This window comes from Candoia aspera, chromosome 1, assembly GCF_035149785.1.
Source record: "Candoia aspera isolate rCanAsp1 chromosome 1, rCanAsp1.hap2, whole genome shotgun sequence".
Taxonomy (NCBI): Eukaryota; Metazoa; Chordata; class Lepidosauria; order Squamata; family Boidae; genus Candoia; species Candoia aspera.
Window position 1 is genome coordinate 248,628,834 of NC_086153.1, and position 25,141 is coordinate 248,653,974.

At 37.2% G+C, this 25,141-nt stretch overlaps 1 protein-coding gene across 3 annotated transcripts in view; it reads left to right on the forward strand.

The window, feature by feature from the left end:
* Nucleotides 1-2,569: 2,569 nt before the first annotated feature.
* ZNF143 (zinc finger protein 143) overlaps nucleotides 2,570-25,141 on the forward strand; it is a 30,752-nt gene continuing 8,180 nt past the window's right edge. Inside the window, exons 1-11 of one of the 3 annotated variants that reach the window (XM_063289451.1) lie at nucleotides 2,580-2,670; nucleotides 6,333-6,410; nucleotides 11,008-11,126; nucleotides 11,332-11,424; nucleotides 15,191-15,274; nucleotides 15,500-15,580; nucleotides 17,423-17,619; nucleotides 18,811-18,885; nucleotides 20,877-20,996; nucleotides 21,782-21,857; nucleotides 22,023-22,148. In XM_063289451.1, the coding sequence (XP_063145521.1) occupies nucleotides 11,015-11,126; nucleotides 11,332-11,424; nucleotides 15,191-15,274; nucleotides 15,500-15,580; nucleotides 17,423-17,619; nucleotides 18,811-18,885; nucleotides 20,877-20,996; nucleotides 21,782-21,857; nucleotides 22,023-22,148 (964 nt within the window). In that variant the 5' untranslated portion in view covers nucleotides 2,580-2,670; nucleotides 6,333-6,410; nucleotides 11,008-11,014. Of the gene's footprint in view, nucleotides 2,671-6,288; nucleotides 6,411-11,007; nucleotides 11,127-11,331; nucleotides 11,425-15,190; nucleotides 15,275-15,499; nucleotides 15,581-17,422; nucleotides 17,620-18,810; nucleotides 18,886-20,876; nucleotides 20,997-21,781; nucleotides 21,858-22,022; nucleotides 22,149-25,141 lie in introns of all 3 variants that reach the window. The other 2 variants (XM_063289450.1, XM_063289449.1) reach the window with 2 other exon arrangements.

The following is a 25,141-nucleotide window of genomic DNA, read 5'->3' on the forward strand; positions in this document are numbered from 1 at the left end:
TCCAAATTAAAGCAATCAGTTCTAAATGGCTACTGGGCAACAAAGTGACTTTTAAGATGAATTCTGCAATAACCTGAGAGACAACTGTAGGGGACTGTAGGATATGCAGAGCAAAAAATTTGCTATTTTTAGGTTATCACTTTATCCAATACATTTGCAGAAATTTCAGAGCTAGCTGAGAGTATCCCATGCTGTGCTTGCTCTTGAGTTGCTAAGCTTACTTATAGCATGGGAAAAAAAGATTGGTAACATTAGCAACAAAAAAGCTTCCTATATGATGTAGTAATATAAGCTGAAGATCGTAAAGAAAAGTTGCAGTTTGCCACATGATTTAGTAAACTGTTCTTATTCACATTAATGAAACTGGATGGCTAACGTTACAGGGCTCTTAAATGAAAAGCATAGCCTACATTTCATCATTTTATACTTTCCAGCTAGACTTACACACCACTCATTACTGGATGCTGCTCTTCGGTGTATTTTTTAGATTTTTTTATCCCACCTTTATTAGTTTTGTCAATGACAAAACTAATTGGTGGGATAAAAGGTGGGGAACATACCTAACACTCCTTCCTCCTCCTATTTTCCCCACAACAACTGCCCTGTGAGGTGAGTTGGGCTGAGAGTGTGACTGGCTCAAAGTCACCCAGCTGGCTTTCAGGCCTAAGGCAGGACTAGAACTCATAATCTCCTGGTTTCTAGCCTGGAGCCTTAACTAGACCAACCTGGCTCTCTGGTATTTGTAAGCAGTGCAATAATTTGTATTGGCATCTGAAACAGGATACAATTCTCTTTCAATTAAACTAGTTGCAGTACTCAACTATGATGCAGTATGTTTACTTTTTGAAGACCAAGGAATAAAGAATATAGGTATAAGGCAGATCTGTTGATATATAGGACAGGGTGTCGTCATTCTTTTGCAAGCTACAGTACTCCAGGAATTTTGACTTGTGAGACTAAACCCATGAAAAATTTAAATGGAAAATAAGGGCTATATACATGACAGATGGCTAATGATACATTCAGGAGCTAATGTCGTGTTTTAATTACTAGTTAAGCAAGCAAACAACAGAAATCCAAGTTCCAATCAGATCTGACTGCTTGACTTTTTAGGATCAGCCAAGTGTTGCCACCTAACTGAGCACATTTTAGTTTAATCTATCCTGAAATTTAGGAAAAACAGAAGGTATTTCTGGTTTGACTATTCAAATCAATCAAAATCCTTATTGGAAAATAACTATTAGGGCAGTTAAAAGGTCACAAAAATGCATGCATAGAAAATCTGCAAACTGTTAAGCAAGAGATTGCAAAAAAGTGAGATGGTTTGAGGAAGGAGAAAGGATCATAGTGGGTCGAATTCACTTTGGTTTCTATTGACCTTTTCATCAAACACACAATATAAAAATAGTTCCAGACTTGGTAACAAAAAAAACGGTACTCTATCCAGTAGCCATAGTCCACGCTGAAACCACCACTAAACCAGGTAGTTTAATTTGAAGGGCTGCAGCCTCTTCGCCCACTTCTTAAGGGTGTGATCACGGAGATTCCACTTCAGTATGCGATCAGTTCTCCCTACCTGCTTCATCTGTGTAATATCCACCCACATTGTGTGTGACCTTTCTCCTTTTAATAGGTAATAGAGAATTGGGAATATTAAGAAACCCATCTAAAGCTTTACAGCGGCAAAAGGAATGAGAAAAACTAATGGTACCTGCTCACCGAATTAGATATAATCATTCTGGATTAGAAATCAGAATGAGTGCATTCGGAGATTCATTGAATTGGCCAATTTAATCTGAATTGCTTTCACTTCTTCCTATGAGGCAGAAGCCTTAATGCTCCAATTGTAACATAGGAGAAAAAAGCCTTCTAAACTACTTAAAAAAGCTTTTGCCGACTCGTTTTATTACTCTAAGGTAATTTAAGGTAATTTATAACTATCACGACCCACCTATTACGTATTACCGATCTTTAAAAATGGTCGGAGGCGAAGGGCGAGACCGAAAATACTGTGTTGTGTTGGCCAACAGTAAATTGATTTCCTTAAGAATGACACGTCCTTTCGTCGCGGTGATGACTGAGAAAGTCTCCCCACCCAAGAAAATAAAAGCTTGGACCCGAGTCGAACAAGTCCCAAGGTGAATAGCAGGTGGCCATTCCCAAAACCGCAAAAGCACCCTGCGAAGGCAGTAACTCCCTTTTCACCTTCTATTCTATCAAGCCCATCACATCTTAGATCAATTCAGATAGCTTGCTTTGTTTCGGAAAGTAACACTAGAACTCCCCTCACGGGGAAAGACGGGGGGGGCTAAAATGGCGCCGGTCCCTTTTTCCCCTCACTGACGCACTAGAGCTTCGCCCGACTTGATACAAAATGGCTCCTCAGGTGGCCCCGAACTCAGCATAGTCAAACTGATGTAGCATGGAGGCAGACCCATCAACCAACTACCAATAGATGGTGCCATCTGAAGCTAAAATGCCCAATGATATCTGTGGGCGGAGTTTGGAATCGCCGACTGGCCAATGACTTTCTAAGCAACTGCTGGTGGCAGGGCCTACCCGCGCGGCTCTGGGCGGTGCTGGGATAGGCGGGCGGGCGCTGAGACGGCCGTTTCCTGTCCTGGTGCATGGTGGTCGGACGGAGGAATTGTTGGAAAATTTCTCAGCGAGGTTCGTATATAAATGTGTTTTTACCCAGTGTGCCTTATTCTAACCGCCGCCATCTCCGGCTGGGATGCTTCACTCTCGGGTTTGGTCTGGCCTAATCCCGTAGCGGCGATGTTGCACAGAGGGAAATGTGTGAGAAAAGCGGGGAGTCTTTCTAGTGCCGCGGCTCATATTAATAATAAAGCCGAGGCGTTGCCGCCGCTTGGCCTGTGCATTCCCTCCCTCCCTCTCTCCCTCTCTCCCTCCATATTCCCGCCTTCTCGGTTTCCCTGGCTCTGGCTCTTTTCTCCTGCGATGTATCTGTCTCAGGGGGAAGTTGCCGCGTAAAGTACCCGCTTGGGGTCTTCGGGCTGTAGGCGAAGCGGAATTGAGGGACATGTTACTGACTGACTGCCAGGGGAGTGTGCTGAGGAAGCTTTCTTTTTAGGGGCTGCGTCACCAGAGAAGGTTCATTTTGTATAGTTCTTCGCAAGCCATGACAGAAAAAGGTCGTCTGAGACATTTTTGTTCTCCGACATCGGCCCGGAGCCGAAAGAGCCGCTATCTCAAAACGCCACCATCGCCCCGTGCTCCCTGGTGAATTCACCCACGCCGCACATTAAAAAACAGCAGCGGAACCATTTTTGACAAAACCTCGTATGAGAGGGACCGAGCGGTGATCTAAAGCTGTAGGTTCAGAAAGGGAGATTCCAAATCAATGTGTTTAAGCTTGTGGCCTCAGTCGATCGTCGTGTGCACAGTTAACAGTTAAGGACATGCACGGCACATTTTTCTTTTGATTATAGTACGCAAATAATGACTCGATGGAAGCTCTGCATGCATGCGTAATTCCCAACAAGCGCATTTCAGACGAGGAATTCTTTTAGGTATACGAAAGAAAGTACTATTTCTTGTGGGTCCTACTATTCGTTTTTCTAAAATTCACATTTAATCGCTGTGGTAAAAACTCGTAAAATGAAGATAGATTCCTGCTTGTATGTCATGCCATATGGCCATGAAAAAATGCTACATCTATAGTCCATGTATATTGGACTGCAAGTCTAACATAACTACACTGGCTCACTGATTTAATTATTTCCAGAGCTGTTAGGCTTGTGGAGTTCTTTGGATTGCCTCTTTAAATAAGGGGCTTTATTTTTTCAAAAATGTTAATGTCACAAAATATTTTAGCTTCTCGGATAAAATTTTAAACAAAAGAAAGTATCTTCATTTTTATTCATGAAACAAAATAATTTGGCAATTTTGACATGCTTTTGAAAACTCAATATATTGACTTTCTAAGTTTAATACAGTATTTTTGCTATCTCGCAGTAAATCACATTTCCAGTTCTCCCACAAAACATATGTAGACTTATCTCACTATAGATGCAAGGAACCATATGAGGAAAATACATTTTTCCAGTAGTTTTAGAACACACTTTGTAAGTCTTACTTTAAAAGCTCTTAAAAATAATACTTAATGAGAGTTCTAAACTCACTTCACTCATATATATATATATATATATATATATATATATATATTCATTCATTCATTCATTCATTCATTCATTCATTCATTCCTAAAATGGGGTATAGTTAAGATGTATAATACAGAAAATGATTACGAAACTTAATAAATGAGACTGTGACATATAAATAAAATGTGAATTACTTTTTTTTAAAAGGATTTAACTGCTCGCTTAAATAAGGGAAGATCACAAATCTAAGATTAAGAAGGCTTACTTGCACATGGTAGTGGGACTTACTCCTGGTAAATAGGCATTAATCCAAATAGAGATTTATGCGGAAAATAATACTTGCATCCAGAGGGAACAAGATGGATAGAAATAGATTTGTTCATCCACTGATCAAATTTCAGCTTTTTAATTTTTCTGAAGCAGCTATTTGGAGACTTGAATTCTCTGGAATGGGATGGTCATGGTGTGGGGGCTCATGGGAAGGAGAGTATGAATCTGCTTCTTACGAATGTAATATATGCATCTAAATCTAATTCCAGTCCTCTGTATTAGAAAATCTTATAGCCATGATGCATGCTTCTAAATCTCAAACCCAGTTCACTGTTGTTGTTTTAAACTCAGGTTTTGTATGATGAGATATTTTATTTATTGCTCCTAAAAGTTTAACGAAATATTTCTTCAATAAACACAGTTCTGACAAGTAAGGTGTGTCCTTCATTACATGCTTTAGTGTTTCATTTATAGCAGTGTTCCTTAAAGCGTGGTCCTAGGACCCCTGGGGGTCCCTCAAGACCCTGTCAGGGGTCCATAAAATCAACATTATTTGCCAGCCTATGTTGAAAAAAAAAATATTAAAACCCCATCAAACAGTTGTGAGAAGCAGTAGCAATGAATGCGTCAATTTTAATTTTTAATGCCGTAAATATTGATAAATATAATTCATACAAACAAAAGCTCTTTTGGGGTCTTCCATAATTTTTAAAAGTGGAGAAGGGGTCCTGAGGGAAAAAAGTTTGAGAAACACTTATTTATAGCTATGTTCAGCTGTAATCCCAAATGTTGCTTTAGTGCTAGTATGTAAGATAATCAGCTTCAAACCTTGCCCAAGAGAAGCAAGTTGGAGTATCATAAGAGACTTGGATGGCAGGGAGCAGTGCTTTGGGTTCATTTTCAAGAAGGTGCTTTGAAACACGTGGAGCAAATATAGCACCTGTCTAACTTTTTAAAGTATCTCTGTCTTCTTGGATCACAGGGCTCCCCTCTGAACCTAACACAATTATGTAGCCCTGGTAGGGAGTAATGTATGAAAGAGTTGTACAAGCCCAAGAATTTGTTTTTACTGTATTTGTGTAGTGCTAAGCCACAGCTATGTGGATTATTGTCAGTATCTGAGTTCATGTTTAGCACGTACTATAAACCCGAACCATTTGGGGTCCAGTGTATATATAGTACAAATGCTTCTGTAGTAAGATTGTGGGGGGAGTTGTTAGTCTTCAGGTTTTATATTTTAAAAGATACTGTTAATACAGTATACATATTTTAAAAAATTGTACTTGATATATCTCAAACTATACTAATTTTATTTTAAAATAATGGTGTGCTTTGTGATTTTTGTAAAGGTAATAGGCATTTTACACCATGACTACAGTAGAAACAAGCTAAAAGCAAATAATGGGTAGCATACGCAAGCTAAGAACTATTTCTAATACATCTAACTGAACTTGTATTTTTAAGGTTATCTAAAGATTTGAAAGCCTACTTCATATATGAACGTCTTAAAATGCAAATTGGATTTCTGAGAAATTCAGTATTCATTGATACGATTAATTCCATAAGAAAAGTATCATGGAAATGCCAGTTATAATTGGGCTTCACTTGTATTTATCCAGATAGACTGGCAAATTAAATCATTTCCTATCATCAAAAGTAGGCTAATTGGAGTTTTGAGGCATAGTAGAGCTACCACTCTGGTCAGTAGCTTCTCTGGCTCTGCAGTGCATAACTTCTCTAATAGAGTTCTTCAGGAGTTTTATTCTTGCAGAAGCTTTTTTTTAAAATATGTAATACCAGAGCTTTTGATACCAGAAAAAATACCCATTTTTAAAGATTCTACCTTGAACCATCACAAATGTATACATAATTTATATGGGTTATATTGGATTAGATTCAGAATGACCATTCTTTGAATGGAAAATCTCATGTTTGCAGAAGGAACTGGAATCCAGCAGAGGCTCGTGCCAAGGTGGTAATGGGGAGGAATTGATTTTTGCCCTTTCTTGCAGACAGGTAAGCAACAGGTAGAAATTGTTGTAACCATCACATTTTGTTCTAATTAAGACTGATCCTCAATCCCTGGATAATTGATTCAGATATATGTTTAAGCATATATAATTGGTTCCATTTCATCTTACATTGCCAAGACAATAAGGCTAATGTGGAATTTATGATGAGAGCCTAGAAATCATGTTTCATTCTGATCAGTCTTGAATTTGCAAGGGAGGAAACCTATTATGCTGTGATTAACTTGAGGAAACATTGCCATTCTAAAAAGTCAACCTTATTAATACAGTATTCCTTTCATTAGAGGAAGTAGATTAAGCTTCCTGCAACACTAGATTGGAAATGGACCGCAGATAGTTCTTCCAGGTCTATTTTGCTGTCATGAGGTACAGTGTTTATATAAGATTTATTTTTTATCTTAGAAGTGTGTCCTGCATTTGCCCAGGAATACCTCTCCTGTAGGTGAAGGTCATTACCATCATACTACCCTTAAAGGGGAAAAATTTAATGGAGAACTGAATTTGTAACATTGTAGCAGATGTGGAAAATATTCTAAGTTAGAATATAAACACTGAAGAAGCATTTGTTATTAGATGGGGACAGGGCTAATTATCAGTATATCGGGTCTTGAGTCCTAAAAATCTTTCTGAAGACTTCTTTCTCATCCCAACTGTATGGTTTCTGTCTAAATTGCTCATAACCCTCTTTACAAGAAAATACGATTTTCCATTAAAAAACCACTGAGTTTCGAGCATGTGCTTGCTTAACTGGGAGTAATGACCTTTGAATAAAGTAAAACCTTCCCCTTACTATGTAGGTATAGATTGGAAGCTTAACATGAACAGGCATGCATATTTAGAAATACCTTTTAATTTAGTGGGGCTTATTTCTGAGTTGTTAGTTTTCATTATCTTCAGACTCTACTTGTCAGACATAATTCTCTAGGAGTGTCAGTAACTGCTTCATTGAGTTCCTGTAAGCTCATGCTTGTGTCATCAGTGATAGACTCTAGCTGCTTAGCTGCTTGTCTTCTGTTGCTTCCTTTTCAATTGCCTTTAATTTTACTCTTTGCATTATGCAACCAAAATATTTAAGCTTTAGCTTCATTATTAGTTCTTCCAGTGAATAGTCTGTGTACTATTGAAGATTTGTTCTTACACTTGAAGGTATTCTCAATTATCCTCAGCACCACAATTCAAAGGCAACAGTTTTTCTTCAATCTTCTGATGGTGCAGCTTTCATAGCTATTTATAATATTGTTTGGGTCATGGTTTTCCCAACTGCAATCATCAGAAGACTGAAGAGAGAATTGAATTGGGGTGTTGGAGGTAACTGAGAATACCTTGGACCAGAAGAAGTATCTTTGTTGTCAGTGTGGCAACACTGCACATTAATATTTAAAGTCTCTGCACTTTAATATATTGTCCTAATCTGTCCTAATCTTTCTCCCAAATAGCAGGTGCCTATTTCTGTAAATAGTCTATAGTCACCATTCCTGTGAATGTTTCTATCTAAGAAGATAAAGTCTTGGTACTTCTGGGTAGATGTGCAAAAGAGTGCACTGTGCACAGAAGATGTCATGGAATTGTATAAAAATGCAGAATGGGAAGAATTAAAATTCATCCAAATTTAATGAATAGACTATGGGATGGGATTTCTTGCTCCTGAAATCTGCTCCAGAGCAAATGGGTGCACAGTAAGAGGTGGAATTTATTATAATGCCAGGTGCTGCTCTGTCCACAGGCAAACATCTGGATATAGTCAAATGGATTGACTTAAATATTAGCCAGCTTTTATAACAATGAAGTTAGATTTATTCTGAATTTATTTGATAGCTCAAAAGTAAGATTTCTTCATGTAGTGTCATAAATTGTGATGCTTGCAGGCATAGATGGTTTTAAGGGAAACAGACAAATTCGTGGAAAATACCATGATCCAGCAGTATTTTTAGTTTGTTATTTTTTAATTTATTTTCTATCCCACCTTTATTATTTTTATAAATAACTCAAGGCAGCAAACATACCTAATACTCCTTCCTCCTCCTGTTTCCCCCACTACAACAACCCTGTGAGGTGAGTTGGGCTGAGAGAGACTGGCTAAAGGTCACCCGGCCAGCTTTCATGCCTAAGGCGGGACTAGAAGTCTCCTGGTTTCTAGCCCGTTGCCTTTACCACTAGACCAAACTGGCTCTATTAGCCATTATAGCTAAATAGAGCTCCCATTTCAGAAGCAATATGTCACTGGATAGCATTTTTCCTAGGGAAGGAGAAGGAGTTACTGTGTTCATGCTCTGATTTCTGGAAACATCTGGTTAGATTCAAAGAAATAGTGCTTTTCTAAATATATCCTCCTTTTTACAGAGCAGATCTTTTATTCACATGGTACAGCTAAACACAACTTTCTCTTTAAAAGTGTTCTTGGTAATTTTAATGAAATTTGAGTTAATAAAACTAAGCTTCATTTAAGAAAAATGGATGATCCATTGTCAAATCAGTTGGCATTAAGAGTTAAAATGCATCTAAGCATTGATTCCAGTGATCTTATGCACACACAAATATAAGAATAAGGCTACAATCAAATACAACTGTGAAGGTATAACATATATTGCATTCAAGCTGCCCAAGCCAGGAAAGATGCTTCAAGTCATGTTTGTTATTTTTGCCTGGTAAAAGAATACTCTTTCTCTCAGAATTCTTTTAATTTATAACAAAGCATCATATTTCAAGCCTTGTTAAACAGTTAACAAATAGTTGTTAAGCATCAGAAGGTCCAACTAGATAATTAAAAATAATGTTTTTCTTTATAGTTCAAGATATGCTTTGAAAAACCTATAACCTATGACCAGTTTAGCACTTTGAATACTAGTCCCATATATGTATTGACTTATTTCACATTTTTGTTACTCGAATCTACAAGTATACTATAAATTTTAGAGATGGTGTTACCATGGGGTGATAACTAGATGCATGATAGATTTCTAAAATTCCAGTTCAGGTATATGGATGCTACTTATACAAAGTTTACTTTAAATATGATTTTTATTCTTTGTTGCTGCATATTTACCAAAGCATACTTCCAAGTATTGGTTATATTTAAAAGTGTGTATAATTTGTGTGGGGGACAGGTGCTATTTTTTGCACCCTCCTCTGTGCACATGTTATTGTAAATTGGGGCTGCTGCAGAATGGAAGCATATCTACCCTGATGCTCCTTGACCGGATTTATAGTTGCATTATAAGCAAGAATTTGGTGATGGATTTTTTGTTTTTTAATTTTCCTTTTCCATCTCAGTAAATAGGAATCACAGTGACACGACAGGGCTGTTGCACAGATAACAAAGAATATGACATTATTCTAGGATGGCTGGGACAGCAGGAGGCAAAAAAACAGTTACAGAGAAATAGATAAAAAGCTAAAGATACATATTCGTTTTGAGGAGCATGTATGAAAAGGACTAGTAGTCAATGGCACTATTTTTGCTCTATCATGTAACCCCCTGGGCCTTTTTTGTAGTCCTCAGATCATTCCAGGATTACGTTCTTGCAAATCAACAGCAAAATGCCAAAAATTAGCAGCTCAGTTTTCTGCTTTTTAAAAAATACAAGTAAAATAGATGTGCTAACCCTAGGATTAACATGTAAAGCCCCACTTAAAACCCACAAAATTAAAAAAGAATACCATTATCATGTACTTGAATTTTATTCAGTCCCTGGCCACAAAAACTTGCAATGTCAAAACCTGTCTTCAAGTGAAACTGGACTTCTGGGAATGTCTATCCTGATTTAATCCATATCTTGTAATATCAGTACTTTGTAAGAAAAAGTAAAGTATCCTGTGAGTCTTCAATAAATAATAAATACCTTGAGTCAAGTTCAGCTCTAGATATCTGTATGCAAACAAAATTGTGTTGTTTTTTGCAACAAAATGGAAGTGGTTTGCCACTGCCATCTTCCAGGATGTTTTCCAACTTTCTAGTCTATCCTATAGCCCTGGAATTTCCTGTAGATAACTAGTCTCAAGTCTGATCCTGATTAGCTTTTTTGAAAGCTCAGGGCTGCCACCTGCTTTCTTCTATTTAGTAGCTATTGTAGAGCAAATGTAGAAAAACCAGCTGAAGACCCTATTTTATGAGTTTGCAGTAGCCAATTGACCTGACTTTGTATTAATTCTGTGGTATTTTCTATAAAATAAATCAATTTGTATATTTCTGTTTCAACCCCCAACTCCTCCCCATTCAGAAAGGGGTATCAATTCCTTAGAACTTTCCCCATTTTTCTGCATAAACTGTTCCCCTCAGAATGTTTACTTATTAATTATATTTGAGCCTTTCACATGTCACAATCAAGCTTTTCCCTTGGAAGACAAAATTATTCAAAATAAGATTTTAAAATAATTTGGCCAAAATTTTTGTGCAGAGCAAGGATTCCTGATATGCCTCACCTGAGTATTAAAATGAGGATTATAAGGATTTGCAAAATTATTTCTTCCCTAAAAAAAATAATCACAAATACTTAGTGGTCTGAGAAATATTAAAATTTTGGTGTAAAGAATACTGTTGGAATGTAATTCAAATATTATGTGCATTCACTTTATGTTATGTTTAGGTAGACAATGTTATTAGCCCAGATAAATCGAGATTCTCAGGGAATGACGGAGTTCTCTGGAGGAGGGATGGAAGCTCAGCATGTAACTCTCTGTTTAACAGAAGCTGTCGCTGTACAAGGTAAGTTGTCTGGATAATACCCCTTGGCAACAAGGCCAAATCTGGCTGAACTTAAAAAAACATACACTGGTACTTTGGGTTTTAAAATGCACCATAAAATTAACTCAGAATATTACCAAAAGGTTAAAATGTCTTAGTAATTCATGCAGTAAATGGGGTCGTTAGTGCTGCAAATGCAGTACTAACCAGTTGTTTATTGTTGTAGATGGAGACAACTTGGACAACATGGAAGGAGTGAGCTTACAGGCAGTTACTCTTTCTGATGGATCCACTGCCTATATACAACACAATTCAAAAGGTATATCTAGAACAGCATTATTGCAATTAATTTAATAAAAATGATCTCAGAAGCTTATTCTTTCATACTGCGAGTACTTTACAAAGTAAAATTTTATTTGTTATAAATATTAATAGAAGCTTGACCAAAAAAAATTACGGCTATGCACATTAATCTAGAACCAGCAGAACCTCTATATACTGTATGTGTTCACAATTAGAGAAGATTTGAATATCTGTTCCACTTTATACAAGCATGAAATGGAAACAGTTCCAGATAAAACAAAAAACAACAGCAACAAATGTCTACCTCATTAAAGCCATGGGTATTGTCCTGCCTGTTTTTTAAAGTCTGGATTGCATTCCCTTAAATTAAACTTCTGAGGAGACTGTGGTATTGGTGGGCAGGGCTACAACAATTGTGTAAGATCACTACACATCCCACTTCAAAAATTCCCTCGTTCATTTGCACACTTTCCCCAATACACACAGGTACACATAAGTAAAATTTAACTTACGTAGATTCTGATACCTACACACACACATTTTCTGATTTACATGCATATATACAAGCATACACAATTCTTGGGGATAGTTAGGTTTCCAATGAAGCTTTCATAGGTATAATTGCCACACTTCAGAAAAGGAGGCTGCAGCTGGGATCTGAAAGCTGGCTCTGGGCTACAGCCTGGTAATTTCTTTCCATGGCTTAACTTACTTGAATATGTGTATAAAATAGGCTCCTAATGTGGTTTTAGCATTTCTGAGCTAAATTCCGTACATTGCTACATCAAAGTAAGTCTGTAATACTCAGTTCTGGGTAGACGTAAGAAGGGAATACTTTGTAGGAGGCTAATAATTTATTCTGTTTCAGAGGAAGAGATAGATCTAGTTACTGTGCTATAAGGTCAAGATCAGGCACCATTCTTGAAACAAAGCAGCAATAAGGTGCTTATATTGTAAAAGAAAATTTTATGTGGATGAAGGAATGATATACAGGGGGCTTCTGTCATGATATAAGAACCATGTGGGAATGAGATCTTGTACTGACATAAGTGTATAGGACAGAGTAGGATTTTAAGGACTTTGTCTTTTTATCTGAATAGTTCTTTACCTGTTTTGGTGCATAAAGCTATTGTACTGTTACAACTCCTGCAATATTTAGGGCACTGTTGTAACTCATATAATATTCAGGTCCAAAGATACACTATTTTTAAACTTTTAGGTACTTTAAGTACTTCTAATCCTTTTACAGATTAGCAGTCTTAATTAACATTTTCTCAATATATTTTTTATTTATTTATTTATTTATTTATATGATTTATATGCTGCCTTTTGCCATAATGATTGTGAGCAGCTAACATGAGATAAAAAACAATACAAAAATAAACATTAAAATGCATTAATAAGATCTATAATGGAAACCAAGGGCAAACCTACTCAATAATAAAATTGTCGTGGCTTCCCACTAACTTGCCAACCCCCACGCCTGGGAACACATCCAGGTTTTTGAATTTTTGAAAGCCTGTGAGATTAGGGTATTGTGTTGCTGAAAAAGCCAAGAAATTTTGGATACAAATGCATACAACGATACAAAGAATTTTAAAGATCAGTATTGCAAGAAACCAGAACATTTTTTATTGGGACTTATGGATACTGAATTAGAAAAGACTCATGGAAGATTAATTTTGTATATGGTAACAGCAGCAAGATTATTATATGCATAAAGATGGAAGAGTATTGAAATTCCCACAACAGAGGAACGGATCATAAAACTGTCAGAGTTAGCGGAAATGGCAAAACTGATCTGTTTGGTCAGGGAGAAAGCAACAAGTGTTTTTTTAAGAGATTAGAAACCTTTTATGGACTTTTTGCTAAAAAAAGAAAAAAGTGAAATGATGGTTTATGGATTTTAATGATTGAAAAAGATGAGAATTTAATATGGGGTTGAAGGGATTTCCAGAAGAGACAAAAGGGAGGGGAGACGATAGATTTGTCGATATCTGTTGAAAAGAAGGTTGGAAGTCATGATATTTCTTAACTTTAGTTCTCTGTTTTTTCTTTTGTTGCACCTTTTCCTTCTTTTTTCTTTCTCTTCCAGCTTTTTCTTTAGATTTGACTTTTTACTCTATGTAAATCTTTCAATAAATGTAAATTAAAAAAGGGGGTATGGTGTTGCAAACAGCAGGCACTGCAACAGAAAAAAAACTGCCTTCCATCTGCTAATTGACAGGACTGAAAGCATGCCTTTTCAGTCAGACCTAATGTTTTTCCTAATGAAAAAAACAATTGGAGAGAGGCAGCCCTGCAAATAACCTAGACCCATGACTTGAAGGGCTTTAAAGGTGGCAGCTAGCACTTTGAATTGTACTTGGAAACATACTGGAAGCCAGTGCTACTTGCAAAGCAAAGGTATAACATGGGCATACCAAAATATGCCCATAACTGCCTGTGCTGCTGCATCCTGGACAAGTTACAGCTTCCAGATGTTTTTCAAGGGCAGTCCCATGTAAAGCACATTAAAGTAATCCACTCGAAAAGTGACTAAGGCATGAGTGACTGTGAGCAGTGCCTCCCAGACCAGGAAAGGTACAACTGTCTTACAAGACAAAATTGTGCAAAGATCTATGGCTGCCACCTGTTCCTCAAACAGGAGCCAGAAGCCCAGGAGGACTTCCATATTGCACACCAGTTCTGTTTTAGGTAGTGCGATCCCACTCAAAATTAAAGATGGAAGATCACAGGATCTAGGAAACCCTAAAACCCAAAGCCATTCAGTCTTGCTCAGGTTGAGCTCAAGCCGATTTTTCCCCATCCAGACACAATACTCCCATTCCACTCCCACCTGAGGTCATCCATAAGAGTGATCAATGCTGTTTTGGTCCCATGCCTGGGTTTGAAACACGACTGAAGGGGATCCAGATAAATCTGTTTCTTCCAGAGTTTGGTGAAGCTGCCACATGACCACCTACTCAACAATCTTTCTTAAAAAGAAGAGAATGGATATAGGACAAAAACTGTCCAAACTTTTTTAGCTGTTTTATTAATATATATATATATATATATATATATATATATAGAGAGAGAGAGAGAGAGAGAGAGAGAGAAAGAAAGAGTTTAAAATGAGCCATGGGGTCAATTCTGAGAAAACTAGATGTAATTAGATTTCCTTGAAATCCAGATCAGTCTAGATATATGAGAACAGCATCCCAATATTTACTCTCCTGAAAATGAATTTGAACTCCTATTTTGATTGGGAAAGGATAAGTATCCTCTGATTTTCACACACATACACCCTGCTTTACTTGAGTAAAAGAATGATAGAGTCAAAATAGAATTAACATTAATGTAGGTAGATCTTACTTTCTTGGCTGCATTATGAGCTCCAGTCCAGCACATTATATGAATTCTGTTACCCCCAGGATCTCTTCCAGTCCATATGATCTGTGTATTAATAATGCTGTTCATCTGTCTGGGGAATTGAAAGATGGACAGTCATGTTAATTCAACTTCTCAGCCTCCCAACAGGTGATCTGATCCAACATCAGGTATGGTAACTGACTTGAAGACATTTTCTGTACAATTCCAGTGCAGCAAGAAAGATAGCATATGTAACTCCAGATGCTGGATGCTGAGTTTAAGTTTGGAGGATGACACATGGAAAATATTTCTGCATGTTGAGAATGCATTTCAGGAATAAATTTGCCCAGCGTAGCCTGTTTCTGTACAGGTTGCTCTTTTTGATGGAGATGATGTGCTGCTAAATGTTCAATATACACATATTTCAGATGGCAAATTAATGGATGGTCAGGTGATACAGCTGGAAGATGGTTCAGCTGCTTATGTCCAACATGTTCCCATGTCTAAAAGTAGTAAGTATATTTCATTAAATACAAATATAAATCTATTGACTTCATGATAAAATGCATTATAATACTTTATTATTTTAACTTACTGTATAAAATATCATTGGTTTGAACTTCAAAGTTCATTTTAGTTAATATATTTTCTAGTGCATGATAAAATAGTAAAATAAGGCCTTAAACATTTGTAATTATTGTATATCATTGAAATGGAGTTTTCCTTTTTTGATGTAGGAGACAGTCTTCATTTAGAAGATGGGCAGGCAGTTCAGCTTGAAGATGGAACAACAGCTTTCATTCATCACACTTCAAAAGGTAAATTACATGTCAGTATATTGTTGATTTTCCATTAAACAAAGTTATTTCAATTTCTGTTTTATTTTATGAAAGGTAATGGGTTATTCAAGATTTGCCCTATTTGAATGCTTTTCTTTACAGAAGGGACCAACATTTAGCATATGCTTTCACTGGGGGAAGTGATTTTCACTTACTGGCTTTGTAGCTTGCCGCGTTAGTTCCCATGATGTTTCCCTAGGGAACACATGGGATTATAGAGTGATGTCAACCAAAATCACCTGAACTATTTCTTTCAACAGGCAAGTCCCTCCGGTGGGGGGAGATGGGTGGTGACAAATTTGATAAATAAGTGCCATTGGTGACATATTGCTGAAGGGTCATACAAAACCAACACATTTATTTTATTTCTAATCACATAAACCAGCGGTTCCCAATCTTTTTGGCACCAGGGACCGGTTTCGTGGAAGACAATTTTTTCATGGGCTGGGGGGGGCAGGCCTGCATCTAAGGTCTGTGTTACCTGGGGCAAACATGGATTCTGTGCCCATTTTGGTGCCCCCCAGCACTCATTTTGGCACTCTCCAGTGTGGTGCCCGGGGCACTTGCCCTGCTTGCCCCCCCCCCCAGTTGTGGCCCTGCTTGGCACCATCAGAAGGCAGGACCACCCGCTCCAGCCTTCTTTTCTGGCCCTGGGCAGGGAGGTCCACTGCGACGAGGAAGAAGCGAAGCAGGAGGTGGCCAGGGGAGCGGGTCTCCTGTTCAGATTCTGCAGGGGCTGGGCGGAGAAGGTGGGCTGCTGCTGCGGACAGACCAAGAGCCATATCCGGGCTCGGAAGCGAAGAGCAGCGCCAAGCAGCAGCTGGACTCCCCTCTTTGCGCCAAGCACAGCAGCTTCTCCAAGTGGGCGCCCCGTGCAAATTGTCCTCTGCCCTGCCAAGTTCCCCCAGGCAGAGCGATCCCTCCACATGCTCGTGATCCTGCAAGCCGGCCCCTTTAAGGCACCTTCCCACAGCCCACGACACCTCGCGTTGACGTCACCCACTGGCCGCCCACCAAGACTGCAGTGGATCTGCCCACTGGCACACCCTGGGCAAGGCTTCGCAATGTGCGCCTGCACTCGGGCAGTGCTCCCAGGGGAGAAGGGGAGGGGGACACCCCGCCGCCCCCACCCCTCCAAGCAGTGCCCTGGCTTTGCTGTGCTGCTCAGCAGGGAAAACTTTACTGCGTGCTCAGATCCATCCCGGCAGCGAGCAAAAGGAGGAGAGGGTGAGGAGACTGCCCCCCTCCCGTGTAAGACCTGATCCAGGGAGGAAAAAGGGGCGAGAGATTTGCTCGCCCACCTGCTCACTTCCTGTTGTGTGGCCCAGTTCCTAACAGGCCATGGACTGGTACCGGTCCGCAGCCCGGGGGTTGGGGACCCCTGACATAAACAATGTATAAGTTCTAAACTTTTGAAATTAACCAGTGTATTTCACATTGTATTTACACCACAAAACAAGTAATTGACTTTGTAACCTGAAAGCTTGGTCTGGAATTCAGCAACAATCATTTTTTTTACTGCAGAAGTTAAAAGAAAAACAATTAAAACATCCTGTACGACAATTCTGTAATTGTGTGTGCAGCTCCGTTTATTCTGTAGTAGATCTGTGCGGAGATCTGGATTCAAAGGGGGGAAATGATTCAGAGCACATATATTGCACCTATTGACAACTCCTTGAAGGTGCATTTTATTTAAGGGGAGGTGGTAATTCTCATGATATTTAAACATTATATTCCAGTTGAATGGAATAGAGAGTTCCCTTCCTTTTAGGATAGATAGATGATGTATTGTCTTAATATTCATCTTAAATAATTTATCAGACAGTTATGACCAGAGTGCCCTGCAAGCAGTACAACTGGAAGATGGGACCACTGCTTACATTCACCATACTGTACAAGTGCCACAATCAGATACTATATTAGCTATTCAGGCGGATGGCACAGTGGCAGGTCTTCACACAGGAGATGCTACTATTGATCCAGATACTATAACTGCTCTGGAACAATATGCAGCCAAGGTACTTTGCTTTACACTTACATTTATATAGTTTTTATTGGTGAACATGATAAAATCAAAGTGAATTTTATTGCAATAAAAATGTATTGAATTATATGGGGGAGTAGTCAGTAGTTGGGCTCATATATTGTGCTAAGCCAAAATATAGTTTGCTTGTTTATCACTTAGCATGTTGTGTGAACCCACAAGCGTAGCTTATTCAGTAAAATATATTTAAGGAAATCCTGTGCAGTGTGTGGACCCAGCTACTTAAAGTCAAACTGGCTGTATTAAAAATATGGTAGGATTGGTATTTGAAGAGAATGGAGGTTTGAAACAGTTTACTGGGACTGCAGAGGAGTACAGCAGACCATTAGGAGTATGATAAAAGAAATGCACATATAAAGGAATACAGGATATTAAATTATTAATAGAAATATAGCATCAGTGGTTTTATATTTGGAGCAAACAAAAAAGTCTTGAGAAAGTAATGCTGATCATAAATCATCTATAAGGAAAATTAATAACATATTTTATGTCAATATATCAGTTCTATATTTATTACAGCTTCTTGGAGGCAAGAATGTTAAGAATGATCAAATTTTTAAAGATGATTTCAATAACAAAGAAGGATTTTAGGCATTTCAACAGTTGTGTGCTACAATTTTTTTTCCCCTGTGGCAGAACTGTGTTCACTAGGTATTCCTACTGTTGCAAGAGTAATAATGGCCATTGACTCATAAAATGCTATTCTGGAGAATTAGGGAATCCTCAGACAAATATGAATGAAAAATAAGCAAAAATTGTATCTTCCTCTGTTTCCACCAGTAAACCTTCCACTTGATGAAAGACTCTTCCATAAGCAGAAGGAATATGTCTGCATTCAAATCAATATTAAGAAATTCACTATGCAAATTTAAGAGACCTTGACCTTTGTTTGCATATATACAGTATAATTAATGTTGGCTGCTTAGACTGCAATTCTGTACACCACAGTGGACAATGCAGCCCTCCCCACTGTTTGCAGCCCCTAAGCCAACTGTAGTTTGGAAGTTCTAATTGTTATTTAAAACAACCATGGGAAATCTGCTATTTAATTTATTGTATAAGAATATTTGATTAGGTTGAAGACGACTTCACAGAGAATAAATTTTTGTGAAATTGGACAAGCACAAAGCAGATTTTAAAGATGTTTATGCTTTTTTATTGTTAGGTGTCTATTGATGGAAGTGACAGTGTTGGTAGCACTGGGATGATAGGTGACAGTGAACAAGATAAAAAAATGCAGGTATGTAATAGACTAATTTGTCCTCAGATTTTGCTAAAATCAGAACAAAAACAAATCCTCGGTTTTGTTCACCAAAGGACCTGCTTTTTACTAAGAAATTTAATAAGAATATTCTATTGCCCATATAAAGAAATGTGTTATACTTAGTATGTGCAGAATGCCTTTCCATGTACTTTTAAATCATATTGTCCATTCACAACAGAAAAAGGCTGAGATATATCTAAATAAATTTCATCCAAGGATAATCCCTCCTCTCCATGCAAGATGAAAAGAAAAAGATTACCAGTGGACATTTGCAGAGCATTACAGAGTTTCCACACATACTGTATCTACTTATCTAGTCAAAGGAGAGAGCTGTAATCCGAAAGTGATTAGAAAGTGAGGTTTGTGAATTTAGTGTCCTTTAAAAGTCTGCACTGTGGTTGCAAGCAAGATGACTAATCCCTTGTTTCCTGGCGCTCGAACCCACGGAAAACCGCTGTCCTGCAGTCTCCTTGCGGGGAGCAGCCATCAAGAGCACATGTGGGCAATCTCCCATCTTCTCCTTATCTGGAGAGGTTCCAAGGAACCGGGCTGTTCAGTGGTTACTTGGTCTTTGCCGCAGTCATCGGCTCCGCTTTTGCAGAGCTATCTTCAGTATGTCATACCTCCCCTGGAAGCCTGATCAGGCAGTCTATCTCTTGACGTTGCCAAATTTCTTTTGCTGCTAGTAAAGTCAGATGAGAGGTGATTGCTCCTCCAGCTTCATAAATTTAGAAATTTCAGATTTAAGTCTTTCTACCCAGATTATGTATCTTAGCTCTAATGGTTAGTTTGTAGGTATAGATTTGAAAATATGGTTAAATGAGAATTACAGAGTTATAGTATTAGTACTAGCAATAATAATTATTTTAGCCTTACAAGTAATAGTATTAGCAGAAATAAACATTTTGCCTTACTTTGTTATCTGAATTAACTCATATTCAAGCCCAGTGTTTCTGGTTCTGACTATTTTATTCTAATCAAATTGTTTGGTTGATTGTGTAAAGCAGTGCTGGTCAGTGACCAAAATAAAGAGTTGAGTTGAGTTGAGTTGAGTTGAGTTGATTGTGGGTTGCTGGGAGATGGGTTGGAATTTTACATGGAAGTTTGTTTTTCTGTTGTTGTAAGCTTCTATGACTTTATAAGATTTAGTGGCATACAAATTTAGTTAATAATAATAATAATAAATTTGTTTTTTCAAATTTTTTTGCTTAATTAAATAAACAGAAATAAAGTTACAGAGAAAACAAAAAATACAAACCTTAAATTCTTCTTTCATCTTAGATAAGGATTAACCAATTATATGATATGTTTGAATAATTAAAAGTATAACTAAGAAATAAACTTCAAATTTTATAAAAGAAAAAACAGGGAAACCTGGATATTTCTATCATAGTTTAAAAAGCTCTATACAGTTTTAATAGACTGTCTGAAAGTTCTCTTTTTAATACTTCTATAAAAAAAAACACCAAAAAACAAAAACAGACTAGTCCAAAATGTGGCAAACAGCTTTTATTGGCAATTCACTTTGAGGGCTGGGTAGACTTTTAGAGCTAAAGAAGGTATATGTTTATGCACCCAGCACCTGTTGACTCCTTAACCTAAAAGAAGTTTTTCTAGAGATTAAAGGTGCTTAATCTCTAGAAAAACAGTTGCCCATGGGTGCTATATGAGGGCCCTGTATCTTCCAAAGCACCTTCTCCCCTTCAGATCCAACACTGCACAGCCCTATTCAATTGTACTTCATGCTGTCTGATTGCAATGCATCTTTATGTAATTAAAAAAAAACTTAAGTTAGAAATTGATGATTAAGAAATCTTTAGGAAAATACTGATATTTAGGTGCCAAGAGAAGTATGCAACATTTTGAATTGTGCCATTTTAAGGTACTCTTTTGTTTTCTAATGCAGCTGCTTTTTCTGGAATTTACATATGACTGAAATATTAATCTTGTCATTTCTTTCCGTTTAGATTGTCTTGCAGAGTCATAGCACAAGAGTATCAGCTAAGTCACAGTCAAGTGGAGATAAGGCTTTTCGCTGTGACTATGATGGCTGTGGAAAATTGTACACTACTGCTCATCACCTTAAGGTTATTGTTGAAAAACAATCCAAGCTTTCCAGTTGTTCTTTGCAATAAGATACTGATCAGAAAATGATATAAATGTAGTCCACATCTGGCAGATGATAGCGTAAATTTTACTTTTTTTTACAGGGATGCTTCATATATTTTAATATTTCTCTGTACTGTGCTTAATTAAAAGCACTTAATAAATAAAACTACTAGTAGTAGTATATCAGTTTCATTTTCTAGCTGCTATGGAGAACGGACTACAGTTCAAGTAGAAAAATGTTAATTAACCAATGTGTTTCTCATTGGCTGATACTTTATTAGGCATTAGGGCTAAAGTGAACATTTTGGTATAAGAATTCTTTGAAAATAATAAAAACATTGTGACTATTCTGCAGTGGGGGGTTTGGGGTCAGGCAATCTGATCACAGAGTTGTTTCCTCTCATTCTCTAGCAAAGTGTTTTGTCAATTTAGATGAATGATGAAGCTCTTGCTTCTGTGCTTTTCAGCCTTCCTTTCAAAGGTTTTAACTACAGTGTTGCTATAAGAATGACATTGTTTTTGCAAACTATTAGATACCCTATGCATACATACTTGCTGACAGAAACAATTCTTTGAACCATATTAAGACATCAGTCAAATTGTAATATGGTCCGTCTAATTCCTTTTGGCCAGCATGGGCAAGATGACTTTTGCTCCTACTTTCTATACATTCTGTACATAGTTGGTGCAAGGGCTAGTAAAATATTTAAACATTACTTGGGAAAGTCACATTACAAAATATGTGATTTCTGTCTTTCAACAGGTACATGAAAGGTCACACACAGGAGATCGGCCATATCAGTGTGACCATCCAGGTTGTGGAAAAGCATTTGCAACAGGTAAAGGGTTAAGATTCTTTTTATAAATTTTAATTAAATATTTATAAATAATACAAGCCTACTATTTTAGTGGTGTGAAAGAGACATGCAAGTAATTGAAATTCATAGAAAATTCAAGAGAGATGGAATAAAAGATTTTAAAACATTCATACAATCTTTCTCAAGGTTATGGATTAAAAAGTCATGTTCGAACTCATACTGGAGAGAAGCCATATAGATGTTCAGAAGAAAACTGCACAAAGTCATTCAAGACTTCAGGAGACCTGCAGAAACACATAAGAACGCATACAGGTATTTTGCGTATTAATACAACTTTATTAATTTTTTATAATGGCATATTTGGACATAATTAAAGTATTTCCTAAGCTCATCTATCTTCTAACAATCCCTTCTAAAGCCTAAGGCTACAAATGTATACACACTTACTAAGGATAAGTCCCATTTAATCTGAATAAACAAATATAGGACTTAACTGTAAATTACTTTGTACATTTTGAAACTAAAAGAAAACCCTAAATGAGTCTCATAACACCTTGATTCACTATATATAAAATGTTAAGCAAAAATACTTTTTCTTCCTATTTAATTTAGAAACTTTGTTGCTACCAATAAACATTCCTAAGTTCAAACAAAATTCAGCAATTCAGTCATGTAAAGGCAGCATAATGAAATAATGACAACATAACTGTTTAGTAATACTCAGTGGGGGCAATAACTGTCTTTCTTAGTTAAAATAATAAGCTTTTTTTTTAACCAGTCACCTAAAATTTGGTATGCAGTGGGCTTCTTTGGTAGGATGTTTTGTGGTTGGAGATTACCACAGTAAAAGCCCATTCAGTTGGCAAACCATATAAAGGCCTCCACAGAACTTTTTAAAAAACTGAACAGTTTCAAGGGTGTGAAGCTGTCCTTCAGACATTCAAGTCCAAGCTGCATAGCTTTTTAAAAACCAAAACCAAGATTTTCAACTATACCTAGAAACAAAAAGAAATAAGATCGAGCTCTTTTAATATTGGTCTTGTATGTCCAACGTTGACGGCTTAGGTTAACTAACTGCTGTATTTTATACCAACTACCATTTCTGCATAATCTTCATGAACAGGCCCTCATACAAGACCTTGCAATAGACTGTCTGGTTATTGCCAGGAGGGTGTACAGCTGATGCACAAGTTAAAACTGTTGAAATGCAGTTTATGCATATGGACCTGGTCCACAAGTATCCAAAAACTGCAGATTTGCTTCTTAAGAGAGAGCACAACCCCATCAGTAATAGAACAAATAATATATTCCTGGTGAGTCTGCCAGTCTACCAGCAGTACCTTCTAATTGACTAAGTTTTGCTTTCTGCCTTCACTCAGTACATTACTGGCTTCAGTCTGATCTTTGAAAATAAGAAATGGACTTTGGAATCATCAGCATATTGATGATGTTTCATTCAAATGCATCAGATATTGTAGAAATTAGACAGCAGAGGGTGCAAAAGTATGTTTGTAACATGTCTAAAAGGGACAGTTATGTACAACTCAGCTTTTTCTGAGGATCCTTGTAAATTGTTTTGTCTGTTAACTCTCCCTTATTTTTCTCTGTACACTCCCAATATACACTCCAGCATTTCTCTATTTCTGATTTTGCTATTGTTTTCTTTGACGGATTTGCATTCATAATGGTTACCCGTTTTTCTGATTTTTATCTAAAAGTCCTTATAAACCCCAGTTCATTATTTTTTCTCAGGAAGACAGCAATTAAAAATGAGAGTCAAGGCCCAGAATGCTCTTTTTACCATTGCTACACACAATATTATATACTCTTTAGGAGGTCATTTGTCTGAAGACCTGAAGGACCAGGTTAGGGACAGATCGTCATGGAGAAAATCTATATATTAGGTTGCTAAGAGTCAACACCAACTTGATGGCACATAATCATCACCAATCTAGGAAGTGATTGTATTCCAAAAGTTGGAATGCTTGGTTATGTTTATTATGTTTTGGTAATATTTGGCTTTCAGATATTAATACTGCTAAAAGTACTGTATTTCAGACAGGGGTTGCCTTGTCGTGTGCTAAGAAAAAAGAACAAAATTTATCACATAAAATCTGAGTACTTAATATGATTTTTTTCTTGCCTGTCCTTAATGTAAGCACTAAGTATATGTCCACCAGAAATACTGAACTCTTTTATGCATTAAGTATCAGAAACTGATGAGGGAGAGTGGCTGACAGTCCCTGTTTCATGTTGAATTTATCTGTATAATATAGTTGTGCATATTTATTTTTTGTGTTCATGCATCATATATTTAACATACATCCATGTAATTTCTTACATGTCTGTCCTAACAGCCAGGAACCACGCTGAGACAAGGAATAGGTCTCTAGTGTTTACTAGAGTGCTACATTAGACAGAAAATCCTAACAAACTGAAGAAGCGTGGGAAAAACCCATACAGATAAACCCCAAAAGTCAAGGCGGGTCTGTTCTGTGTCTCTTTGAATGACAGCTCAAATCCTCAGTACTACACATGCATTTTCCCCCCTGGATAGGGGTCCCCTCCTGCTCACCATCAGTACTCATGACAATGTCTGTATAAAAATGTTAAATGCAAAACAGCTCTTATTCTCAATTATATTTTATATTGCTACCATGAATATAAAAGTCATTCATATTTGGCTTCTTTTCCTAATGATATCAAATTCATTTCCCCACTTTCAGCTTCCCTACAGGCTAAATTATATATAATAGCAGAATAGTCTGCGTATTAAAATATAAATTATTTTGAATATATAAAAGCAGGATAGGGACAGTTTAAGCAAGGAACTGGCAGGTGAGGGTTAACACTGACCCAATGTTATTTTTAACTTTGGAATGATTTCCCCATTTTTTTTCCTTGTCCCAGTAGCTTTTTGCTTCCAACCTTGAAACCCCCATAGAAGAAAAGGGCTGGAGTATATGCAGAAGCTCTACAGGTAGAGCTCAGCATCCCATTTCTCTCCACTGCTTTTCAGCTTTCAGTCTCCTCACAAGACAAACAGACTTTACATAAATTTAGCCTTACAATACAGTACATAGACTGAAATCTACAGTGGGTTCTCTTTGGAGGAATCTGTGAAGCTTTATGAATTTGTTTCTCTGTTAATAGTCCAGTTTCTAAAATAACCATATCCTAGCTGCTTGCCCTGAAAAAAAAAAAAGAATAAGAATAAGAATCAAAACAGGTTGTGTAACATTCTTATAGACATTCCATTCCTTCTGTTTAAACTAAAGTCCGTCTTTAAAGAAAAGCTGTTGTTG